Raw genomic sequence first — 22,216 nt, 5'->3', positions numbered from 1 at the left:
GTCCTGCAAGCGCTGCAGGAGTGGTGCAGAGCGATAGCTCTGACAGGGAACATCATCGGGACCTGATTGGATCAGGTCCCAGTGATGTTAACCCTTTGCTGTCTTCTATATGCCGCGATCTATAGTGATCGCGGCATATAGAAGACAGCAGGAGGAGAGGGGGTCGTCCACTTACCTCTCCGACGACCCCTGATACCTTCCAGGACCTTGGGTTGCTATGGCAGCTGGAGGTCACATGACCGCCTCCAGCTCTGCCATATATGGTGTCCTGCCTGCAGCCTGCAGCTGAAGCCTGGCAGGAGACTCTGACTGTGAAAGTCAGTGAAGATCTCATGTAATGTAATATATTTCTATTACATTACATGAGATCAGGGATCAGAAAAATAAAAATTAATGTCCCATACAGGGACTAAGTAAAAATGTAAAAAAAAATGTTTTGAAACTGTTAAAAAAAAAAATACAAAATAAATTAAAATAAATAAAGAAAATATTAAACCGATAAACCGTATATTTATGCAAAAACAAAAAAAAAGTACACATATTTGGTATTGCCGCGTCCGAAACAACCCGAGCTATAAAACTGTCACACTAATTAACTCCTTCTGTGCACACCGTAATAAAAATAAATAAAAACCGAGCAAAAAACTATGCTTTTTCCTCATATCGCCAAACAAAAAGTGGAAAAAAATGCGATCAAAAAGCAAAATGGAAATAAAAATGGTACCGCTGAAAACGTCATCTTGTTCTGCAAAAAACAAGCCGCCATACAGCTCCATCAGCCGAAAAATAAATAAGTTATAGCGCTCAGAATAAAGCAATGCAAAAAAATATTTTTTCTATAAAATTGTTTTATTGTGTAAAAGCACCAAAACATAAAAAAAATATACAGTAAGTGTAGTATCGCTGTAAACGTACTGACCCGAAGAATAATGCTGCCTGATCACTTTTACCACACGCAGAATGGCATAAAAAAAAACCTCAAAAAACAATTCCTAAATTGTTGGTTTTTGTTAATTTTACCTCCAAAAAAACGGAATAGAAAGCGATCAAAAAATGTCCCGTACCCAAAAATGGTACCAATAAAAATGTCTACTCGTCCCGCAAAAAAAAAGCCGTCACATGACTCTGTCGGCCGAAATATGGAAAAATTATAGCTCTCAAAATATGGCGATGCAAAACTAGATTTTGCAAAAAAAAAGCGTCTTTTAGTGTGTGACAGCTGTCGGTCATAAAAACCCGATATAAATCTGGTATCTCTGTAATCGCACCGACCCGAAGAATAAAGTAATCTAATCAGTTATATCACACTAGGAACGGCGTAAAAAAATAAATAAAACCAATTCTTCACATGCTACTGATTTGTTTATTATGTCTCCCAAAGATCGCAGTATGGCTCGGCACACATTTATCCTGCGCTCTGCGCTGAGCACTTACGCCAGAGTTTCCGTGTAAATCTCTGAAATATGTGATTCAGCCGGAACCCATGACGGAAGATTCCCTGTAATGAGGCAGATATAGGCCACTGTGGATGCCGTCTGGCCTGTGATCCCACGGTGTCATTTGTTTTAGGCGTGCATAAAAGTGCGGTTGGCCACAGTTTTGTGCACTTCTTAAAAAAAGGACACCGCTAAACAGAGGCCAGACGGAGTCCAGAGTAACTCTGCTGCCTCATTACAGTGAATGGATCCCGCAGGGGTTTCATCTGAATTACATCACTTGGAAATTTAGATGGAAACCCCGATGTAAGTGCTCAGCCTAGAGCGCCGGATAAATGTTACGTAAAATGTTCCCAATAAAAGCTTCAACTCAGTCCTCAAAAATAGCTAGTCCCCACTCAGGTCCATCATCTGTTAAAAATATAAGGGACTTCCAAGTTACTGGTAGCAGAAAGGCTCTGGAAAAGCAAAATGACCCTTGCCCCCCAAAAGAAATTCAGAAAATTTTGTGCTCCCAAATCCAAATGCCTATTCTGCAATAATTTGTTCTCCAATTGTCAAATAGCGCTCCGTCCCCCCCAGATCTCGCCGTATGGCTGAGCGGTACGATACAGCCACATATGGGGTATTGCCACTTTTAGAAGAATTTGTGTGACACATTTCGGCACCATTTTTACCCATTGCCCTGTGTGAAAATGTAAAATCTGAGGTTAAAACATTTTTTTGTGGTAAAAATATAATTATGCTTTTTTCACTATCCAATGGTATAAATTTAAAAATTAAAAAATACTCACTACTTCCCTAGATGAATTCCTTGAGAGGTGTAGTTTACAAAATGGGATCACTTGTGGGGGTTTCTGCTGTTTCGGCATGTCAGCGACTCTTCAAATGTGACATGGTGTCTGCTGCCTATCCCAGCCAACATAGCGCTCCTTTCTCTTCCGAACCCTGCCGTACACCAAAGCAGTGGTTTTCCCCCACATATGGGGTATCAGCGTACTCAGGAGAAATTGTACAACAAATTTCATGGTGCAATTTCTCCTGTTATCCTTATGATAATGCAAAATTAGGGAATGAAAAACATTTTTTGTGGGAAAACTGTGAAAATTTTATTTTTATGGCTCAATATTATAAACTTCTGTGAAGCAGCTGGGGGTGCAAGGTGCTCACCACACATCTAGATAAGTTCCCCAAGGGGTCTAGTTTCCAAAATGGTGTCACTTGTGGGGGATTTCCACTGTTTAGGCACATCAGGGGCTCCCCAAATGCAACATGGCGTCCGCTAATTATTCAAACAAATTTTACATTCAAAAAGTCAAATGGCGCTCATTCCCTTCCAAACCCTGCCGTGCGCCCAAGCAGTGGTTTGCCTCCACATATGGGGTATCGGCGTGTTCAGGAGAAACTGCACAACAAATTTCATGGTGCAATTTATCCTATTACCCTTATGATAATGCAAAATTAAGGGATGAAAAACTTTTTTGTGGGAAAAATGTGAAAATTTTATTTTTACAGCTCAATATTATAAACTTCTGTGAAGCACCTTGGGGTTCAAGGTGCTCACCACACATCTAGATATGTTCCCTAAGGGGTCTAGTTTACAATATGGTGTCACTTGTGGGGGGTTTCCACTGTTTAGGAACATCAGGGGCTCTCCAAACGCAACATGTCGTCTGCTAATTATTCAGACAAATTTTACATTCAAAAAGTCTAATGGCGCTCCTTCCCTTCCTAGCCCTGCTGTGCGCCCAAACAGTGGTTTTCCCTCACATATGGGGTATCAGCGTGCTCAAGAGAAATTGCACAAAAAATTTTGGGGTCCATTTTTTCCTGTTACCCCTGTGAAAATAAAAAAAAATTGGGTCTAAAGTAACATTTTTGTGAAAAAAGTTAAATGTTAATTTTTTTCTTCCACATTCCAAAAATTCCTGTGAAGCACCTGAAGGGTTAATAAAGTTCTTGAATGTGGTTTTGAGCACCTTGAGGGGTGCAGTTTTTAGAATGGTGTCACTTTTGGGTATTTTCTGTCATAAAGACCCCTCAAAGTGACTTCAAATATGATATGGTCCCTAAAAAAATGTTTTTGTAAATTTTGTTGGAAAAATGAGAAATCGCTGGTCAACTTTTAACCCTTATAGCTCCCTAACAAAAAAAAATGTTGGTTCCAAAATTGTGCTGATGTAAAGTAGACATGTGGGAAATGTTATTTATTAACTATTTTGTGTGACATATCTCTCTGATTTAAGGGCATGAAAATTCAAAGTTTGAAAATTGCAAAATTTTCAAAATTTTCGCCAAATTTCCGATTTTTTCACAAATGAACGCAAGTGATATCAAAGAAATTTTACCACTATCATGAAGAACAATATGTCACGAAAAAACATTCTCAGAATCAGGGGGATCCGTTGAAGCGTTCCAGAGTAATTACTTCATAAAGTGACAGTGGTCAGAATTGAAAAAATTGGCCTGGTCACGAAGGCGAAAACAGGCTCTGGTGCGAAGTGGTTAAAAATGGGTCACTGAAATTGCCTTGTTTAGTTCTCAAACTGGTGTCTAAAGTATTCAACATTTTGACCATCCCTGTGATAAATCTATTTTATTGAATAGAGTACATGCTGATTCAGATGGCAATGTAAAGCAGTGTGGCTTTTTCCGACCGTGCCTCATGTTCTGCGCTGGTGGTGGCCTGATAGCCGATGTGTATGTGTACTGTACATTATATATCTATCAGACACATGATTGCTATGTAATAAATGATTTGCAGTGCTTTATTCTATTTGGGAAACAACGTGAAAATTTCAGCCCCAGTTTGTTAGGAATGAAGTCAAGTGCAGAGATAAATAATTTAAAGGCCCCGTGTTCTTCTGCAAGTGATTCCAGGTACCTGCAGTGACTTCATGCTGTGTTATGGCTCAGTCTTCTCCTATGCATGCCCAATAATTTAATATAATTGAAGACGACAGGAAACCACAGCAACAAGGCATACGCTGCCTACCGCTGTACTTTTTGAGTTGATGAAGTGCTGAGAAATCAATGTAAATGTGTCTGATACAAAGGGCATGCAGTTACAATATATATACGTAACAGCAGCTAGGATCTGACCTTGCTGGGACTGTTAGGACTTTGCGGCCGCTCTGGTAAGCGGTGATTGCTAGCATCGGCAATAATTGTGTGTGCTGTGCAAGACCACGGTGTCACAATTTGCATATAAAGCTCCTTAAACAACGGCTAAGACAAAGAACAGATAATTACACTGAAATTAGAGGCCTTCATTTTCTGTGCTATCGCTAATTTGCTGGTTTGTCACCAGGCATGTTCCAATTTTCACATTGACCACTGGCTATTGTAGACTGCTTGCTGTTGTTTCTGGATACATATATATATATATATATATATATATATATCTCTACTATATATGTATATTAGCAGCAATAGACTGACTCATTCTTTGTACTTAAGCATCTAATGAGCGGGTGCAAAAGTCATTATGAAGGTTGCGGGAGTAAGGGAATGTGGCATCACCAAGTTAGAGTAATGAATCCTTTATCAGCTGTGCTTTTCATTGTAATCCTGCATGTGATGGAAATGAGCTTGCTGAAAACTCATCCTTAAATGACAGGAAGATAGCCGGGGTAACCAGTGTAAAAATTGCAAGATTATACATTTTTTTTTAATATAGATTGTGAAATGATTTCCAAAAATTAAAAAAATACATTTAACACAATAGACTGGTTTAAACAATAGGTAATTTTCTGATGACCACATTCCCTTTAAAGGTACTCTTTCCCTATGTTTTTGCTATGTAATCTGATGTAGGGGCAGAGTACTTGATTACAGTGATGTGACACTTACTGGGCTGCGTGTTGCTGTTTCTATACAATCAGTGTTTTATCAGCAGTAGATTATAACGACAACTGGCCCCATTCCTCCTATTCCAACCATGCTGCCACCACTGATTAGCTGAAAGCTGCCAATCAGAGGTGTGGGCGGTGTTACATAGAGCTTAATATTCAGAGCACTGCTACATCTGCAGCAGGGAAAACTGTGATTCTATTGCAACTTCTGCACGTAGTAAACTAGGTGATACGTCCGTGAAATTAGGTGGTCTGTCCCTACATGATGCTACTTTCAGATTACATAGCAAAATCCTACTGACAGATTCCCTTTTACCCCTTCCTGACATATGACATACAGTTACGTCATATGTTAGATCCCTGACTTTGATGCAGGCTTGAAAGCCGAGTCTGCATCTTTCCTGACAGATGATGATCATCTGCCTCTAACAGCCACAGGTGGAATAGAGCTCTGCCTGTGGCTGTTAACATGTTAAATGCCACTGATGATCGCAGCTTCAAGTCCCCTAAGGGGACTATTAAATACAGTAAGAACTGAAAAAAATGTTTTTAAAAATATGAAAAAAGTAAAAAAATAAAAAATAAAAAAAATACAAAAGTTCAAATCACCCCCATTTTGCCCTATTAAAATAAAACAATTAAAACAATGCATGTTTGGTTTTGCTGCGTTCGTAAAAGTCTGATCTATCAAAATATCAAATAAATTAATCTGATCGGTAAATGGCGTATTGCAGAAAAAACAAGGAAATCAAAACCGCGTATCTACCCCAAAATGGTATCAGTAAAAACGTCAGCCCAGAGCACTAAAAATAAGCCCTCACACAGCCCCATATCCTGAAAATTGAAAATGTTACTGGTCTCGGAAAAGAGCGACGCAAGCAAAATTTTTATTTATTTATTTTTTACAAATTTAGAATTTTTTTTTCAGCACTTAAATAAAAAAAAACCTATATAGGGTTGGTATCTGCATAATTGTACTGACCTGGAGAATCATATTGCCAGGTCATTTTTACCATATAGTGAACATGGTAAATAAAAAAACACTAATACAATTGTGAAATTGCACTTTTTTTTTTGCAATTTCAACGCACTTAGAATTTTTTTCCCTCTTTCCAGTGAATCTTATGATAAAATGAATGGTGTAATTTAAAATTACAACTTTTTCCGGAAAAAATAAGCCCTCATACGGCTATGTCGATGTTAAAGTACAAATGTTATGGCTCTTGGAAGAAGGGAAGAAAAAAGAAAAAGCGTAAAATAGCCATGTTATGAAGAGGTTAAACTTCCCAAAAAATGGGGAAATCACTATGTATTTATGCTTCTGTAATGCAGATTTTTTTAAAAAGAATGTAATAAAAAATGTAATGGCGTAATAATTCTGAGAAATGAATGTCTTGCAGTGTATATTGTGTATGTTGTTAGATGGGGAGACAAGGTCAATGGAATGCCGAGGTCCAGTTTTCTGATGTCACAAAGTTTGCTCATTGTTTTCGCACAAAAACTTGCAACTTTATTATTCTTTTGTCAGTCCATATGCTTTGAAATATAGATGGGAAAGTGGGCGTGATTACTTATGCAAATAGGTCTAAGCCAGACCTGAGAATTACGACTGATTAATAGGTGGCAATTGTCACTCCAGTAGGCAGGTGCTGGAAAAATTGGTGAAACTGCTCTAGACAGGCGTTATGTGTAAAGATGTGCCAAAATGATCAAAGATCAAATAACAAGTAAAAACAACCCAGACAAAGAATCTGCTCCTGATAAATTCACTTCTAAAACTGCTTCTTTGATTGCAGATTTACATCGGGGCGATTATTCCCCTCGGAGCTGCAGAGAAGGATGGTCGCCTCCGTGCTGCTGATGAACTAATCTGTATCGATGGAGTACCTGTGAAGGGAAAATCCCACAAGCAGGTCTTAGATTTAATGACCACCGCCGCTCGAAATGGTCATGTGCTGCTTACAGTGAGAAGGCAGATATTCTTTACAGGTAGGTAAAGGTTTGAAAGAATTAAAGAAGGGCTCAAGTTTCCATAATTTTGTGCACAACACCTAAACGAGACAAAATTACTCTTGTAGGGATTTTAATCGACTTTTGATTCTTCAATTTTTTTTCATTGGCTTAGCTAGTGTTAAGAATATCACAGCTTAAGGGGAATCTGTCACCGGGTTTTTGCTACCCCATTTGAGAACATCGTGATGTAGGGGCAGAGACCCTGATTCCAGCAATGTATCACTTACTGTGCTATTTGCTTTCATTTTGATAAAATCACTGTTTTCTCTGCTGCAGATCTAGCGGTTCTCTAATGCTGAGCTCTGTATAACCCTGCCCACACCACTGATTGGCAGCTTTCTGTGCACAGACAGAAAGCTGCCAATCAGTGGTGGGGGCGGAGTTATTACAGAGCTCATGAATATGGAAGACTACATGGCAGCAGTTTCCTAGTCCTTTAGTGATGATCTCCTGCTGATAAAATAGTGATTTATCACATCTTCAGCAAGCAGCCCAGTAAGTGACACATTGCTGGAATTATGCTGCTTTCAGATTAGGCAGCAAAACCCCGGTGACAGGTTCCCTGTCATGTTGCATATGCATATCTGTGATTAGCTAGTTTTAAAGCAGTTGAGCAGACTAATGTTTAGATTTATTAGAAAATGTTCAGCTCGACTAGAATTTTATTTCTTTATATCCTGCTCCTTTCTGTGTTCAGGAGTCCAGTAGGCGGTCCTATTAGGTTAATGACAGCGATCTCTGTACATCTATAATATAACCGGGGATGCGTGTCTCTGTCTGAAGCCTCGATAGACTGCGCATGCGCGACGCGCAGTCTGGCTCCAGACAGAAACAGGCATCCAGCCGCTACGGGTAAGAGGAGGTGTATGGCGCCGGAGATCGCGGTATGTGTACGCACTGAACGCATACTGCTATCTCCGGTGCCATACTTACATACTTACCTGACCGGGAGGAGCGTTGCCGCGGCGCCTCTCTTTGCTGGAGACCGGGGGCGGAGTGAACGCGTCGGATCGGCGCATGCGCATAGCGCTATCCCATGCCATTTTACTGAAGACACATTTACAGTGTGTCTTCAGCAAAATGGCGCCAGACAGCGCGGTGCTCCGGCGCCACACTCCTTCCCCGGCCTCTGGCAGAACAGGACGCACAGAGAAGAAAGGCGAGTATAGCTGTTTATTTTTTTGTATGTGTGTACAGTGTGAAAGGGATGAGGGGGCCACACATAACAGGATTGGGGGGTGAGTGGACCATGCATACCAGGATTGTGGGGTGAGGGAATCATGCATACCAGGATGAGGGGTACCACACATACCAGGATTGGGGGGGGGGGGGGGACGACCATGCATACCAGGATTGGGGGGTGAGGGGTACCACACATACTAGGATTGGGTGGTGAGGGGACCATGCATACCAGGATTGGGGGGTGAGGGGTACGACGCATACCAGGATTGGGGGGTGAGGGGTACCACACACACTAGGATTGGGGGGTGAGGGGACCATGCATACAAGGATTGGGGGGTGAAGGGTGCCACGCATAAAAGGATTGGGGGGTGAGGGGTGCCACGCATACCAGGATTGGGGTGAGGGGTGCCATGCATACCAGGATAGGATGATGGGGGCAGCACAAATACCAGGAGGGGGGCAGCACATACCAGCATGGGAGACCATACACCAATAAAAATGCTCCCCACCCGGGCGTAGAACGGGTTAAATAGCTAGAAGTCCTATAGGGAAGGATGCAACCACTGAAGAGTACCGCCTACTGGACTCCTAAAAAATAGCAAGAGCAGGAATTAAATGAATGGAAAAAGCTTGGAATACTAAATCTATTTCCTTGAAGCTATATAGCAATCTGTTTACCTCCTCCTGCTGTATACCATGCTGCCTACATATCAGACACTGTGTTCCCCTAAAAACACTAGACATGAACAGCTTGTATACATCAGTCTTACAGAAAGAGCTGCTTTCATTATACATATCTTTATAAATATTTCTGTTGGTTTTCAGATAGAGATATGTGACTGTATTGGGAAACACTGTAGTCTGACCTCTTTCATGGCAAAAAAACCTAACGTTAATTGCCCTAATAAAGTCTGGATGTTAAAACTTTAGATAGGTCTAAATCTTTATAGGGACTCCTGACCCTACAAACTGTGGGGGAAAGTGATGAACCCACTGGTAAAATTTTAATAAATTTAATATCCCTTTAAGAACCACCATCATTTCTTGCCCTCCAACTTCTGAACTACTTTTATACTAATGGCAACATGTGTTAATATTGTCATCAAAAGACTCAAAAATTAATTAAAACATTTTTTTAAATTTTATAAGTATGAATTCCTTAATAAACTGTGTACGATCTGGTATTGTAGCGGAGATATTGACACTGATCAGCCATAACATTGATAAACACCCCTTCCTGACATCGTGTAGTCCCCCCGTGACCCATCGAAGCATTAGTTTCACAAGACCAATGACCGTGTCCTGAAATATCTGGCACCAAGGCGATGGCAGCAGATTCTTTAGGACATGTAATTTGTAAGTTCGACCTCTATGGATCGACTTGTTCTTCCAGGAAATTTTACATATGCTTGCTTAATATTTGGAATTTGAAGGCTAAGTTCATAGCTTAAACTCTTGTCACGTTCTTCAAGCCTGCCCTAAACCATTTGACCTTGCAGTCTAGAGGGCACATTAAAGGAAATCTGTAACTAGTTCCCCAGCTGTGCAACCACCAGTGATCAAACCAGGTCACCTTCTTCCATTACTTTGACTACATTTGGTAGGTACTAACCACTTATATTTGGATGATGCTCTGGTCCAGACGTCTAACCATAATAATAAGTTTCTCAGATCCTTGCACTTGCCCATTTTTCCAACAAATCAACCTCAAGAGCTGCCTGCCCATTTGCTGCCTTATGTGACCTCCCTTTACAGGAGCCATTGTAACAACTGATTGTTAGAGCTGATCCGTGTTATGTGAAAATGAACTGTTGGTTGTGCAGAAATTAGTTTCTCTGAAACCTCCACCATTTATATAGTTGGATTACTTCAACGTTGGATTTTGCCAACATTTGCATGTGCCCTTACAAATTACAATGTCCTTTTCTTCATTCTTGCGTTTCATTGACCTCAATATGGGGTTTTATCTCTGACCACCTTTCCTCCATTCTGCGCACAGCTCTCATCTTGACCTTTTCACTTTGCTCCCAGCAGTAAGCCGTTCGAGATCTGCTCAATAAAAGGATTCATGATGGATCTTTCCTGGCTGGCATACGTTTTACTGCTTCTTAGATTAAATCAATGTTGCGAGTTTTCCAACCCTCATATTCTGAACCGCGTGTCTGCTGGTGGGAAATTATTTTTCCCAGTGGAGACGTAAAGGTGTCATCTGCTCTACTTTGCAAAAGACAAAGCATTTTAGAAAACGTCAGTGTAATTATCTCCCATAAACAAATGGGAAGTTCCAGCAAAGAAATTCTCCTATTGTTTATTAGGGAATGTGAATCTCCAAGTTATCAGCACGAAAAATGGAACTACTTTCTGTCCAATTACATTCAGTAAGTAGATTTGTGCTGAAAAATACCCCATACCGCCTGACTCAGGAAAGGCAGGACACAACCAATCCACAACACTTTCTTGAATATTTGGTTTCCAATGATTATGTAATAGATGACATTAATATAATGAATCACTCTGCCAAGCTGGATGCAAGACATTATCATCCTGGAAGGAAGCTTTCATCAGCCATATTATCAGGGCGTCAACCTGGTGTCATTACTGGTAGCAGACACGGACAGACCACCTTGAGGCTCCCATATATATTACATTTACACAAGTCAATAGGTTCTGTCAAATTCTTATCTTTTCAGATTATTGTACAGTGCCTGGAGTATAATCTATACCTCTTCCCACACAGAACAATCTAAGCAAACAGATTTTGTTCTGAAGGTTACAGAATTTTGAATGCATCCCTGGATGTTAAATGGGTTTGACAGTAAAAAAATCTTTTTAGTTAGCATTATTATTAATATTTATTATGCTTACTTATATAGCGCCGTTAAAGAGGTTGTTCACTACTGTAACGTTGATGATCTATCCTTAAGATAGGTCATCAATGTCTGATCGGTGAGGGTATGGCACCTGGCACTCCCACCAATCAACTGTTCTTGCTGCCAGGAGTGCTCAATTACGGAGCTGTCTACTGATAGTCGCAGCGACTTGGTACTGCACAGCCTCCTATTGATTTGAATAGGGGTTGATGGGCAGTACCCAGCCGCAACCACGACCGTAGACGGAGCATATGTCATCTCTGTTAAAGTAGTGGACAACCTCTTTAATTACACAGCTTTACAGACATCATCATCCTGTCCTCATTGGGGCTCACAACCTAGATTCCCTATCATTATGTCTTTGAGGTGTGGGAGGAAACCAGAGAAACCCAAGCAAACACTGGGAGGTCATACAAACTTCTTGCAGATGTTGTCCTTGGTGGGATTTGAACTCAGGACCAGAGCGCTGCAAAGCAATAATGCTAACCACTGTGTTGCCCAATTACAGTAGGGAAAAAAAGTATTTAGTCAGCCACCAATTGTACAAGTTCTCCCACTTAAAAAGATGAGAGAGGCCTGTAATTGACATCATAGGTAAACCTCAACTATGAGAGACAAAATGAGAAAACAAATCCTGAAAATCACATTGTCTGTCTGATTTGGAAAGAAATTTTGGAAAATAAGTATTTGGTCAATTACAAACCAGCAAGATTTCTGGCTCTCACAGACCTGTAACTTCTTCTTTAAGAGGCTCCTCTGTCCTCCACTCATTACGTGTATTACTGGCACCTGTTTGAACTTATCAGTATAAAAAGCACCTGTCCGCAACCTCAAGCAGTCACACGCCATACTCCACTATGGTGAAGACCAAAGAGCTGTCGAAGGACACCAGAAACAAAGTTGTAGCCCTGCACCAGGCTGGGAAGACTGAATCTGCAATAGGCAAGCAGGTGGTGTGAAGAAATCGACTGTGGGAGCAATAATTAGAAAGTGAAAGACATACAAGACCACTGATAATCTCCCTTGATCTGGGGCTCCACACAAGATTTCACCCCGTGGGGTCAAAATGATCTCAAGAACGGTGAGCAAAAATCCCTGAACCACACAGGGGGACCTAGTGAATGACCTGCAGAGAGCTGGCACCAACATTACACAGTCTACCATCAGTAACACACTACCCCGCCAGGGACTTAGATCCTGCAGTGCTAGACTTGTCCCCCTGATTAAGCCATTACATGTCTGGGCCTGTCTGAAGGTTGCTAGAGAGCATTTGGATGATTCAGAAGAGTATAGGGCGAATGTCATATGGTCAGATGAAACCAAATTAGAACTGTTTGGTAGAAACACAACTCAGCGTGTTTGAAGGAGAAAGAATGCTGAGTTGCATCCAAAGAACACCATACCTACTGTGAAGCATGGGGGTGTTTCTCTGACAAGGGACCTGAAAGACTGATCTGTGTACATGAAAGAATGAATGGGGCCATGTATCGTGAGATTTTAAGTGCATACCTCCTTCCATCAGCAAGGGCATTGAAGATGAAACGTGGCTGGGTCTTTCAGCATGACAATGATCCCAAGCACACCGCCAGGGCAATGAAGGAGTGGCTTCGTAAGAAGCATTTCAAGGTCCTGGAGTGGCCTAACCTGTCTCCAGGTCTAAACCCTATAGAAAACCTTTGGAGGGAGTTGAAAGTCCGTGTTGCCCAGCGACAACCCCAAAACATCACTGCTCTAGAGGAGATCTGCATGGAGGAATGGGCCAACATACCAGCAACAGTGTGTGCCAACCTTGTGAAGACTTACAGAAAACGTTTGACCTCTGTCATTGCCAACAAAGGATATATAACAAAGTATTGAGATGAACTTTTGTAATTGACCAAATACTTATTTTCCACCAAAATTTGAAAAAAAATTCTTTCCAAATCAGACAATGTGATTTTCAGGATTTGTTTTCTCATTTTGTCTCTCATAGTTGAGGTCTACCTGTTATGTCAATTACAGGCCTCTCTCATCTTTTTAAGTGGGAGAACTTGCACAATTGGTGGCTGACTAAATACTTTTTTTCCCCACTGTATATGGCATGGATTGATTAAAAATAATAAAGGCACATTCGCCTTCCTGCGGATCTGGCGCAGGCTGCTCCAGAAGTCCACAGTAGCTCTGCAAGCTTGCACTTGCTCTTCTAGTAATCTGACCAATGGCAGCCCATCACAGGCTGCAACGGTGCTGAGACTTCCAAATGGGGCAGCTAACCCTTCCGGAGCTGGCGCGGACTCCTGGAGCAGCCTGTGCCGGATCCGCGGGAGCACTGGAAGGTGAACATACCCGTGTTTATTATTTTTGATCCACCTGTGCCTAAAAAAAAAAAAAAAAAAAAAGAGGAGGTTGTCCGAGTATCGGAATTTAGTTGTCAAGAAGACAATTTATTATATACTGGCATTTGCTTAAAAATGAATACAAATTAAAGGTCTTGTCCGAGTAGTGGACAACCTCTTTAATGTGAATTCATTTAAGAGCAAATGGCAGTATATAATACATTTCTAATAGTGTACGAGGCAATTTATCTCAGAAATAAAGGAAATGAAAGCCTTCCAGAAAACTTTTAGTTATCATTTTGTATATTGGTTAGGTGTTCTCTGCCCAACTAATTCATGGCAGTCTATGGATTTTCTGTTTATAACTCCATACTAATTTGCACTTCAAAGGATGTTGTCTTCTATAATAGTCACATAATAAGAATAATAATCATCCCGCTCTTATAAAGCCTGGGTCAAGATGAACTTTCCTTAGAGTATGAGCTAATGTGCAGTCCCGGTTGTGTATATACTGACCTATCATGTAAATGACGGTAGATTAAAGGAGGAAAACATAGAAGATAATATATTATCAGCAGTGAGTGACCACTCCACTTACATAAGGACCAGAGAAACGTATAGAAGGTTTATGCTCTAATATATACGCCCTCGTTCCTCTCAAGATCCTGCAAGTTAGAATGTGCGGTAAACATTTGTACAGCTACACATCTATGTGTAATTTGTCAGGAAGGGCACAATTGTGAATAATACAACACATGGCACATTCTGTATCATATTCATTGAATCAAAGCAGCAACAATGTCCAATCGTATTATGGCCCATAGTTCTATTTCCCGTGCCAGAATCAATGAACATTTAGCATAATGAGGTCAGATAGGGCTTTCAGTGTCTCGCGGACTTATCAGGGCATGACAGGAATGTAATCAGCGCTGATTGCTGGAACTGCCATGATTTTTATGGCACTGATTGGTGATTATTGACCTCATGGAAGGAGGATATAGTAAGGGTGGGTTTACACAGGCCTATTATCAAGAATAAGGGGTCTTAGAAGCGCTTGTTTTGTGGTATTTGTGCAGTATAAACAGGCGGCGGCTTGCTTAAAAATCATCGTTCTCATTAGCATATCGTCTGAACAGGGCAGGTGATGCCAAGAACAATGACCGCCTATGTCATCAACAATGACCACCTATGCGCAGAGAACGATCTATTAATGATTAGTGTTGAGCGAGTATGTTCTGTTAACCCTTTCGCCGAGTATGCTCGGGCCGAGCTCCGAGTATTTACAGCTGCTCGGTGATATGTTTAAATCACTCCCGAGTGCATGATTTGCAACTGTTTGACAGCTTTATTACATGTGAGGAATGTGTAAGAAATAGACATTCCTCACATGTAATAAAACTGTCAAACAGTTGCAAATCATGCACTCGGGAGTGATTTAAACATAACACCGAGCAGATGCAAATACTCGGAGCTCGGCCCGAGCATACTCGCCGAAAGGGTTAACAGAACATACTCGCTCAACACTATTAATGATCAATCACTTTGCCCATTGGGACTGTGTCTGGCCAGTATATAAAAGCTATTAAACGACCACCGATTGGCAAACATGTAACCAATCGGCTGCATAAGACGACTACTGTAAACCCACCATGATCCCCTTTTTTTCTCCATGTGTTTTTCTGCAGATATCCGCATAAAACATGCAATGGCAATCTGCTGTAATTATTGCGTTTTTGCTGGGGGTGGGGAGGTTTATGCATTTTTTTTCTTTTTTTTGGGATGTTTTTAGTGCATGTTTGATGCAGGTTTTTTTTTTTAAATACATATAAGCATGCTACATGGGAACATAGTGTTATGCCGCATGGTCCGCTGGTCACCTTCCACTATATACAGAAAACGTCAGGACCAGGCAGCATAGGATACGGATAAGGGAGGGAAGACTGGAGTGGACTATTCACATATCTTTAGATCATTCATTCACTCATGTAACTTAGGGATCTGAGTGTATTTTTTTAAACTTAATAGGGCCAAAAAAAATATAAAAAAAAAAAAATCCAAAGAAAATGTTTCCTGTGGTTTTGCAAGCATTTATGAGATATATGTTCATTTTCACAGACAAACCACAAGAAGAGGAGGATGTACAAAACCCTACCCCTGCCCTGAATGGCTCTCCCAGGCTAAACCGAATTGAAGTGACTGGTGTTCCCAAACCGCCCGCAGAGGCTTATGATGTTGTCTTACAGCGGAAGGAAAATGAAGGCTTCGGATTTGTCATCTTGACCTCCAAAAATAAACCTCCTCCAGGAGGTGAGATACCTTACATTTAAATTACCAAATTTCTCACCCATTGTGAGGACCCCGACATTAGTGTGTTATCTACTGTAATGTATGACCTGTTCTAAATGCCATTTGCAATAATATGGAGGATTAAATATATCTTATACACAGTATCCACTTCTTGGTAGCACTGGAGGCAAGTCTTCTAGTTACCATTGGTGCAATGGTGCCCCCAGATTACTAAATAAGAGGCATTTTGATCCCGATGTTCCACAACAGAAACTTCTGTTTACTAGAAATCGTTTTGTGGTCTCTTGTGTATGGCTCATAAAGTTATATAGAGGGAGACCGTTTCACCTCCGATCCCCATCTGGAACCTCTTTAGATTTGGCTACAGATTTCTGGATATGCTTTTTTCGGGCTACTGTATTGCTTGCATTACCGCAGGCAGCTATCGTCTCCTATTTTGGGGTCCCCTTAGTGCCTACCCTCATAAGGATGGCACATTTTTTAATAACAATAGTACATTTGTTAATCCGCTAATTTACTTTTTTCTTACCTGCTTTTTCTTATTTTTCTTCTTTTCGTTCTGGACTGGTATTAATGCTTCTCCTGTTTGTTTGCCATCACAATATTGGAAATCTGGGTAAATATTATTAGTGTTGATGTTGTCTCCCTGCTGAAAATCCATCTGGCCTGTGCTGCTCTGCCTTATCCTTCAGCGGGGTTTATATTTAATGTAGCCAAGCAGATGTTGTGTGCATTAACAATGGCACGCAGCGCTGAGCATGGCACCCGGGCACACAGTAACACGAGTCAATTAGCTCACAGTACAGAAATTTGCCTGAATATTAATGTTCTGTAAAGGTTCAGTCCTCTTAGCGCGACCTATTTTTAGGAGTGAATTTTATATGTAAGCACTGCTTAGTCATATATAAATAATATCCTGGGACTTTATGAAATGTCTTTTTTTTTTCTTGGATTTGGAGCACAGTGATGGCTGACAAGTCTTCTTTAACTTACACAAGTGTCATAATAAGTACAGTTTGTGCCATTGACCCTTATCCTAAGGATTTGTGGATGTCCTATTGGTCAAATTAACATTTAGCACCTATCCCATGAATATAGCAACCTACTCATTAGGCACACCATGCAACCCAAAGCAACTCCGAAGTGTGAACGATACCTATGAGTTTGGGGTTTCTTGCCATTTATAGTTATGGACAAGCTGATAACATGACTATCTGGTAATTCTCATTGCAGTCATTCCTCACAAGATTGGACGGGTTATAGAAAGTAGCCCTGCTGACCGCTGCAGAAAGCTTAAGGTGGGAGACAGGATCTCCGCTGTTAATGGCCAATCAATTGTGGAGTTGTCACACGATAACATAGTACAACTAATAAAAGACGCTGGGAATACAGTAACCCTCACAGTGATTGCTGAAGAAGGTACGTCTTATTGTATGTAAAGTTTCACTAGCCCTGGCTTGCTTTCACATGTTACCTATGCTTAAATGGAATCTGTCAGCAGGTTGTTGCCATGTAATCTGAGAGCACCACAATGGAGGGGAAGAGCCTGATTACAGGGATGTATCACTTATTAGGTTGTGTTTTGATGTTTCAATACAATCAGTGTTTTATCAGCAGAAGATTATCACTATAGGACCACTGGCCTCATGCATCCTAGTCCAACCCCACCCCCAGGACAGGACAACTGGTCTCATGCATCCTAGTCCAGCCCCACCCCCAGGACAGGACAACTGGCCTCATGCATCCTAGTCCAGCTCCAGCCCCAGTACAGAACAATTGGCCTCATGCATCCTGGTCCAGCTCCACCCCCAATACAGAACAACTGGCCTCATGCATCCGCGCCCAAAGCTGCCCCAAGCACTTATTAGCTCACTATACATTATACATAGAAAGCTGCTAATCAGTGGTGTGGGTGGGTCAACATTTTAAGCTCTGTTAAGTCTGCAACAAAGAAAACTGTGTATCTGTCACAACTGCTGCACCCAGTAAACTACGTGATACATCTCTGGAATCAGAATCTCTGTCCTTACCTAATTTTCCTGTCATGTTACATAACAAAAACCTGCTGGTAGATTCCCTTTAAAGTCTGTCAGCAGGTTTTACAGTATTCAGACTGTTTATCTGCATTTTTTGGTGCATTAGTGATATGGCTTTATATCTCATCCTACCCCAAATGTTAATGGGGCCTGCTTTTTCTCATTTAGGCCTCCTACCCATTTTTTGCTGTTTTTTCTCTGTTTACAAAACACATAAAAACTCCCTAAAGTACTGCTTTAAAATCTGCAACACAGGTCATAGATTTGGAAGTCCATGAGTGGAAAAAACACTAAAGAACGAAACGCTTAGAGAATCCCAGCACCCAAAAAGAATCCCAGAAATACGAATGCTATTGTGTGTAAATAATGTCATATCCAATTGGCCATCATCTTTAGAAAAAAAATGGCATGAAAAAAGACACTGTAGTTCTTTACTTCCTCCCTGCCAAGAGAGCGAAGAGTTAAAAAATGTTAATAAAGTCCTGTGATCACTGCAGCATTGACACTGATTCAAGTAGGCAGTCTGTCTCTGCAGTCTGTCTCTGCAGTCTGTCTCTGCAGTGTGAGAGGAGAGGGAAAGGAAAAATAAGCATCATGTGAATTTGTAGTTATGTTGAAAGGGTGAATGAACTACAACTCTACTGTATCTACAACATAGCAAACAATCATAATGTCTTTCTATTAATTTAAATCAATTAAAAAAGCGTGGAAGACCATGAATCTCCATACAGGGAATTGCAATGTCTTCGGAGGAAACTTTTTGATAATAAAGTGTTGTAATTAATTAGCAGACAGTCAACCAGTGTAAAGCAATGTAGTAAGGAGGTAGGGGAAGGAGTGGCAAGGCAAGTGTCATGTGTGCTAGCAGACTTGTAGAAATCCTGACCAGCAGAAATGGCTGCGCTTTAAAGGTAAAGGCTCCATTAAAAGGAAGCCATCATCAGAAAATATCCTATTATTTAAATCAGTTTTTTGTTTTACTTGTATATTTTTATTATATTGTCTTTTTTGTATCTTTATTAAAAAAAAAACAAAATCAGTACTCCTATAATTTTTACACTAGCTATTGGGGCATTTTTATACTTCCTGTTCCTTTAGGAAGAGTTTTCAGCAAGGCTTCTTATCATCACAGATACGATTGCAATGACAGATAACCTCTCTATACACAGCTGATATCACAGGATCCACCAATCACAATAGGTGATGTCACAGCTGATCCTGCTCCCCTTCCTTCACAATCACCTGTGCACACGCTCATTAGTTGCTTCAATACAACTGTCTGTTCATTGTACCTAATGTACTTGTGGAGTTTCTGAAACAGGAAGTTAGAGTCTAAAGAAAGCCCTAGTGGCCAGTGTAAAAATTGCAAGCTTTTTTTTTTTTTTTTACTACAGGTTGTGAGATAAAAAAAAATATATATATATATATTTAACACAAAAACCTGAAACAAGCTTTAAAAAAAGGTCATTTTTTTAGTTGCTGTATGATGGCCTAACAGCACTGTAAAGCTTTTATTTATTTTTTTAGATTTTTTTTTTTCTTAGTGTTATTTCAATGAAACACCAAAATAAATTGCAGATTTTTTTTTTTCCTTTAGAGATTACACAGTATCAGCAAAATACGATCTATTAATCCTAAATCACATTTGTGCGATCCTTTTGAACTGATCTATAACCTCCTGTTAAATTGATTTCCTTTAGAGTGCAAAGGTGACTGGTGCACTTTAAAAATCCAGCTCAGCTATTAATATAAAGTTGATAATCTGTTTGGCAAAAACCTGACACAGTGCAGTTGTAAAGTAGGTCATCAGGGGCTTTTGTGTCCGGTCAGCAGAGAATATTTATCTGCAATCGGTTGAAATCTGTCTCGACTCCATAAATCACATGATATTCTATTGCTGTTTGTTTGCACAGTCTATTCTGTAGTTACAGAAATAAAGCCTACATCTGCTCGTGCCTTCTTCTGCAATTTATTCAAGACTGTGGTTCCACGTTTTAATTAGAAGCATTATTATACCGCTGCCAGATAGATGGCTTTGCCCATTTCTAAATAATAAGTACCTTAATCCAGCAAGCAGATGGATTAGCACATGGGGACATTCTCATTTCAGGGCAAATATTAGACTTGTAGTCGTCTGTTTTATGCTCCGCAATATCAAAGGCTCAGTTTACCTGTTCTTAAATATTTAATGAGATGGTAAAGTCTTTCTACTTTGTATTTATCAAAGAGTTGATTTTGAATAAAAGTCCTGGATTTTCAGGGTGATAATTTGTTTCAACTCAAGAAATATCTCATTGACTTTTTGTAAATGCTGAACAATTCCTGAGACTCCTTACAACCCAGGGCTTTGGGTTGACAGACAGATAGTGCAGTGTATTATGTGAACAATCAAGCTCACGTCACTAGTGGGACAAAAAAATGTCTAAAAAAAAAAAAATTACAATGTACAAAATAAAAAACAAAAATACAGGAGACCTAAGTAGTGTGGTTGCATTTATAACCGTAAGTCTAAAAAAAATATCACATTATTTAACCCCTTAATGACTGGTGCTTTTTGCGTTTTCTTTTTTTGCTCCCCTTGTTCCCAGAGCCATAACTTTTTTTTATTTTTCGGTCAATATGGCCATGTGAGGGCTTATTTTTTGCGGGACAAGTTGTACTTTTGATTGACACCACTGGTTTTACCATATCGTGTACTGGAAAACGGGGAAAAAAATTCCAAATGCGGTGAAATTGCAAAAAAGTGCAATGCCACAGTTGTTTTAGGTTTGTTTGTTTTTTTACCACGTTCACTGAATGCTAAAACTGACCTGCCATTATTATTCTCTAGGTCATTACGAATTCGTAGATACCAAACGTGTAGGCTTTTGTTTATTTAAGTGGTGAAAAAAAACAAAGTTTGCTTAAAAAAAAAAAAGTCGCCACTTTCCGAGACCCGTAGCATCTCTATTTTTCATGGTCTGGGGCTGAGTGAGGGCTTATTTTTTGCGGGCCGAGCAGACTTTTTTATTGATACTATTTTGGGGTAGATCCGATGTTTTGATCGCCTATTATTGCATTTTATTGCAATGTTGTGGCGACCAAAAAAGCGTAATGTTTTTTTTATATTGATAGATCAGGCGATTCTGAAAGCGGCGATACCAAATATGTGTATGTGGTTTTTTTTTTATTGTTTTATTTTGAATGGGGTGTGATTTCAACTTTTATATATTTTTTTTAAAAACATTTTTTTACACTTTCTGCGTGCTTCAATAGTCTCCATGGGAGACTAGAAGCAGCAGTTATCTGATCCCCTCTGCTATATACAGGCGATGAGCAGATCGCCTCTATGTAGCAGAAATGCTCACTTGCTATGAACGCCAACCACTAGGTGGCACTCATAGCAATCTAGGCATGACAACCACAGGGGTCTGCTGCAGACCCCGGGTTGTCATGCCAACCCATCGGTGACCCGCAATCATGTGACGGGGTCACCGATGGGCGGAGTCAGTGATGCCCTTTCAGGAAGCGCGAGTTAAATGCCGCTGTCAGAGATTGACAGCGGCACTTAACTGGCTGACTGTCGCTGGTGGATCGCTGTATAAATCAGCTGACGTGCCCGGTTCAGTGCGGGCTCAGCGCTGGAGCCTGCGCTGAACGGGGGTACCGAAAGATGCTTACTAATACGCACCACGTCAAAAAGGGGTTAAAGAGTTAGTGTCATTTTTATTTATATTTAATAAATCAATATTTCATATAAAAAGAAGAAACGACATAATATGCCTTATCAGTGAAATCTGCTTCTTTCTCATCCTGGATTGATTTTGCATTCTCAGTTCATGGGTAAAATCTGTGTTCAGTGAAGACTGATTTTCCCAATGCAGAGATGACTGTTGGTGCTTTTAAACATTTATGTTAAGGGGAGGGGGAGAAGCTAGAGGCAGACACAGACATTTTGTTACAAGTTCTCCTAAAATGACAGATACAGTTCTCCATAGATCTCTATGAGCACCAACAGTCATCTCTTTTCTCAGTAATGGGGAAATCTGCATTCAGTAATGACAGATTTCTTTGGTATCTATTGATTTATGAAAAAAAGTATTCATCTTGCAATTTTCACACTGGCCGCTGAGGCATTTTTAGTCTCTAATATTCTCTTGTTTCAAGAAACAACACAAGTACATAGCCACAGTGACCAGACCCTGACCCTATATTTTTTTATTG

General features: G+C 40.3%; 1 protein-coding gene across 2 annotated transcripts in view; it reads left to right on the top strand.

Moving 5' to 3' along the window:
* MAGI3 (membrane associated guanylate kinase, WW and PDZ domain containing 3) overlaps nt 1–22,216 on the top strand; it is a 362,774-nt gene that overhangs the window by 299,431 nt on the left and 41,127 nt on the right. For both annotated transcript variants that reach the window (XM_073667169.1, XM_073667171.1), the window contains exons 14-16: nt 7,087–7,279; nt 15,786–15,977; nt 17,211–17,396. In XM_073667169.1, the coding sequence (XP_073523270.1) occupies nt 7,087–7,279; nt 15,786–15,977; nt 17,211–17,396 (571 nt within the window). The remainder of the gene's footprint in view (nt 1–7,086; nt 7,280–15,785; nt 15,978–17,210; nt 17,397–22,216) is intronic.

This window comes from Phyllobates terribilis, unplaced genomic scaffold, assembly GCF_046119375.1.
Source record: "Phyllobates terribilis strain yellow unplaced genomic scaffold, ASM4611937v1 Scaffold_2__4_contigs__length_985480577, whole genome shotgun sequence".
Taxonomy (NCBI): Eukaryota; Metazoa; Chordata; class Amphibia; order Anura; family Dendrobatidae; genus Phyllobates; species Phyllobates terribilis.
Note: the sequence above shows the minus strand (reverse complement) of the source record. Positions and strands in the feature narration are given on the sequence as shown.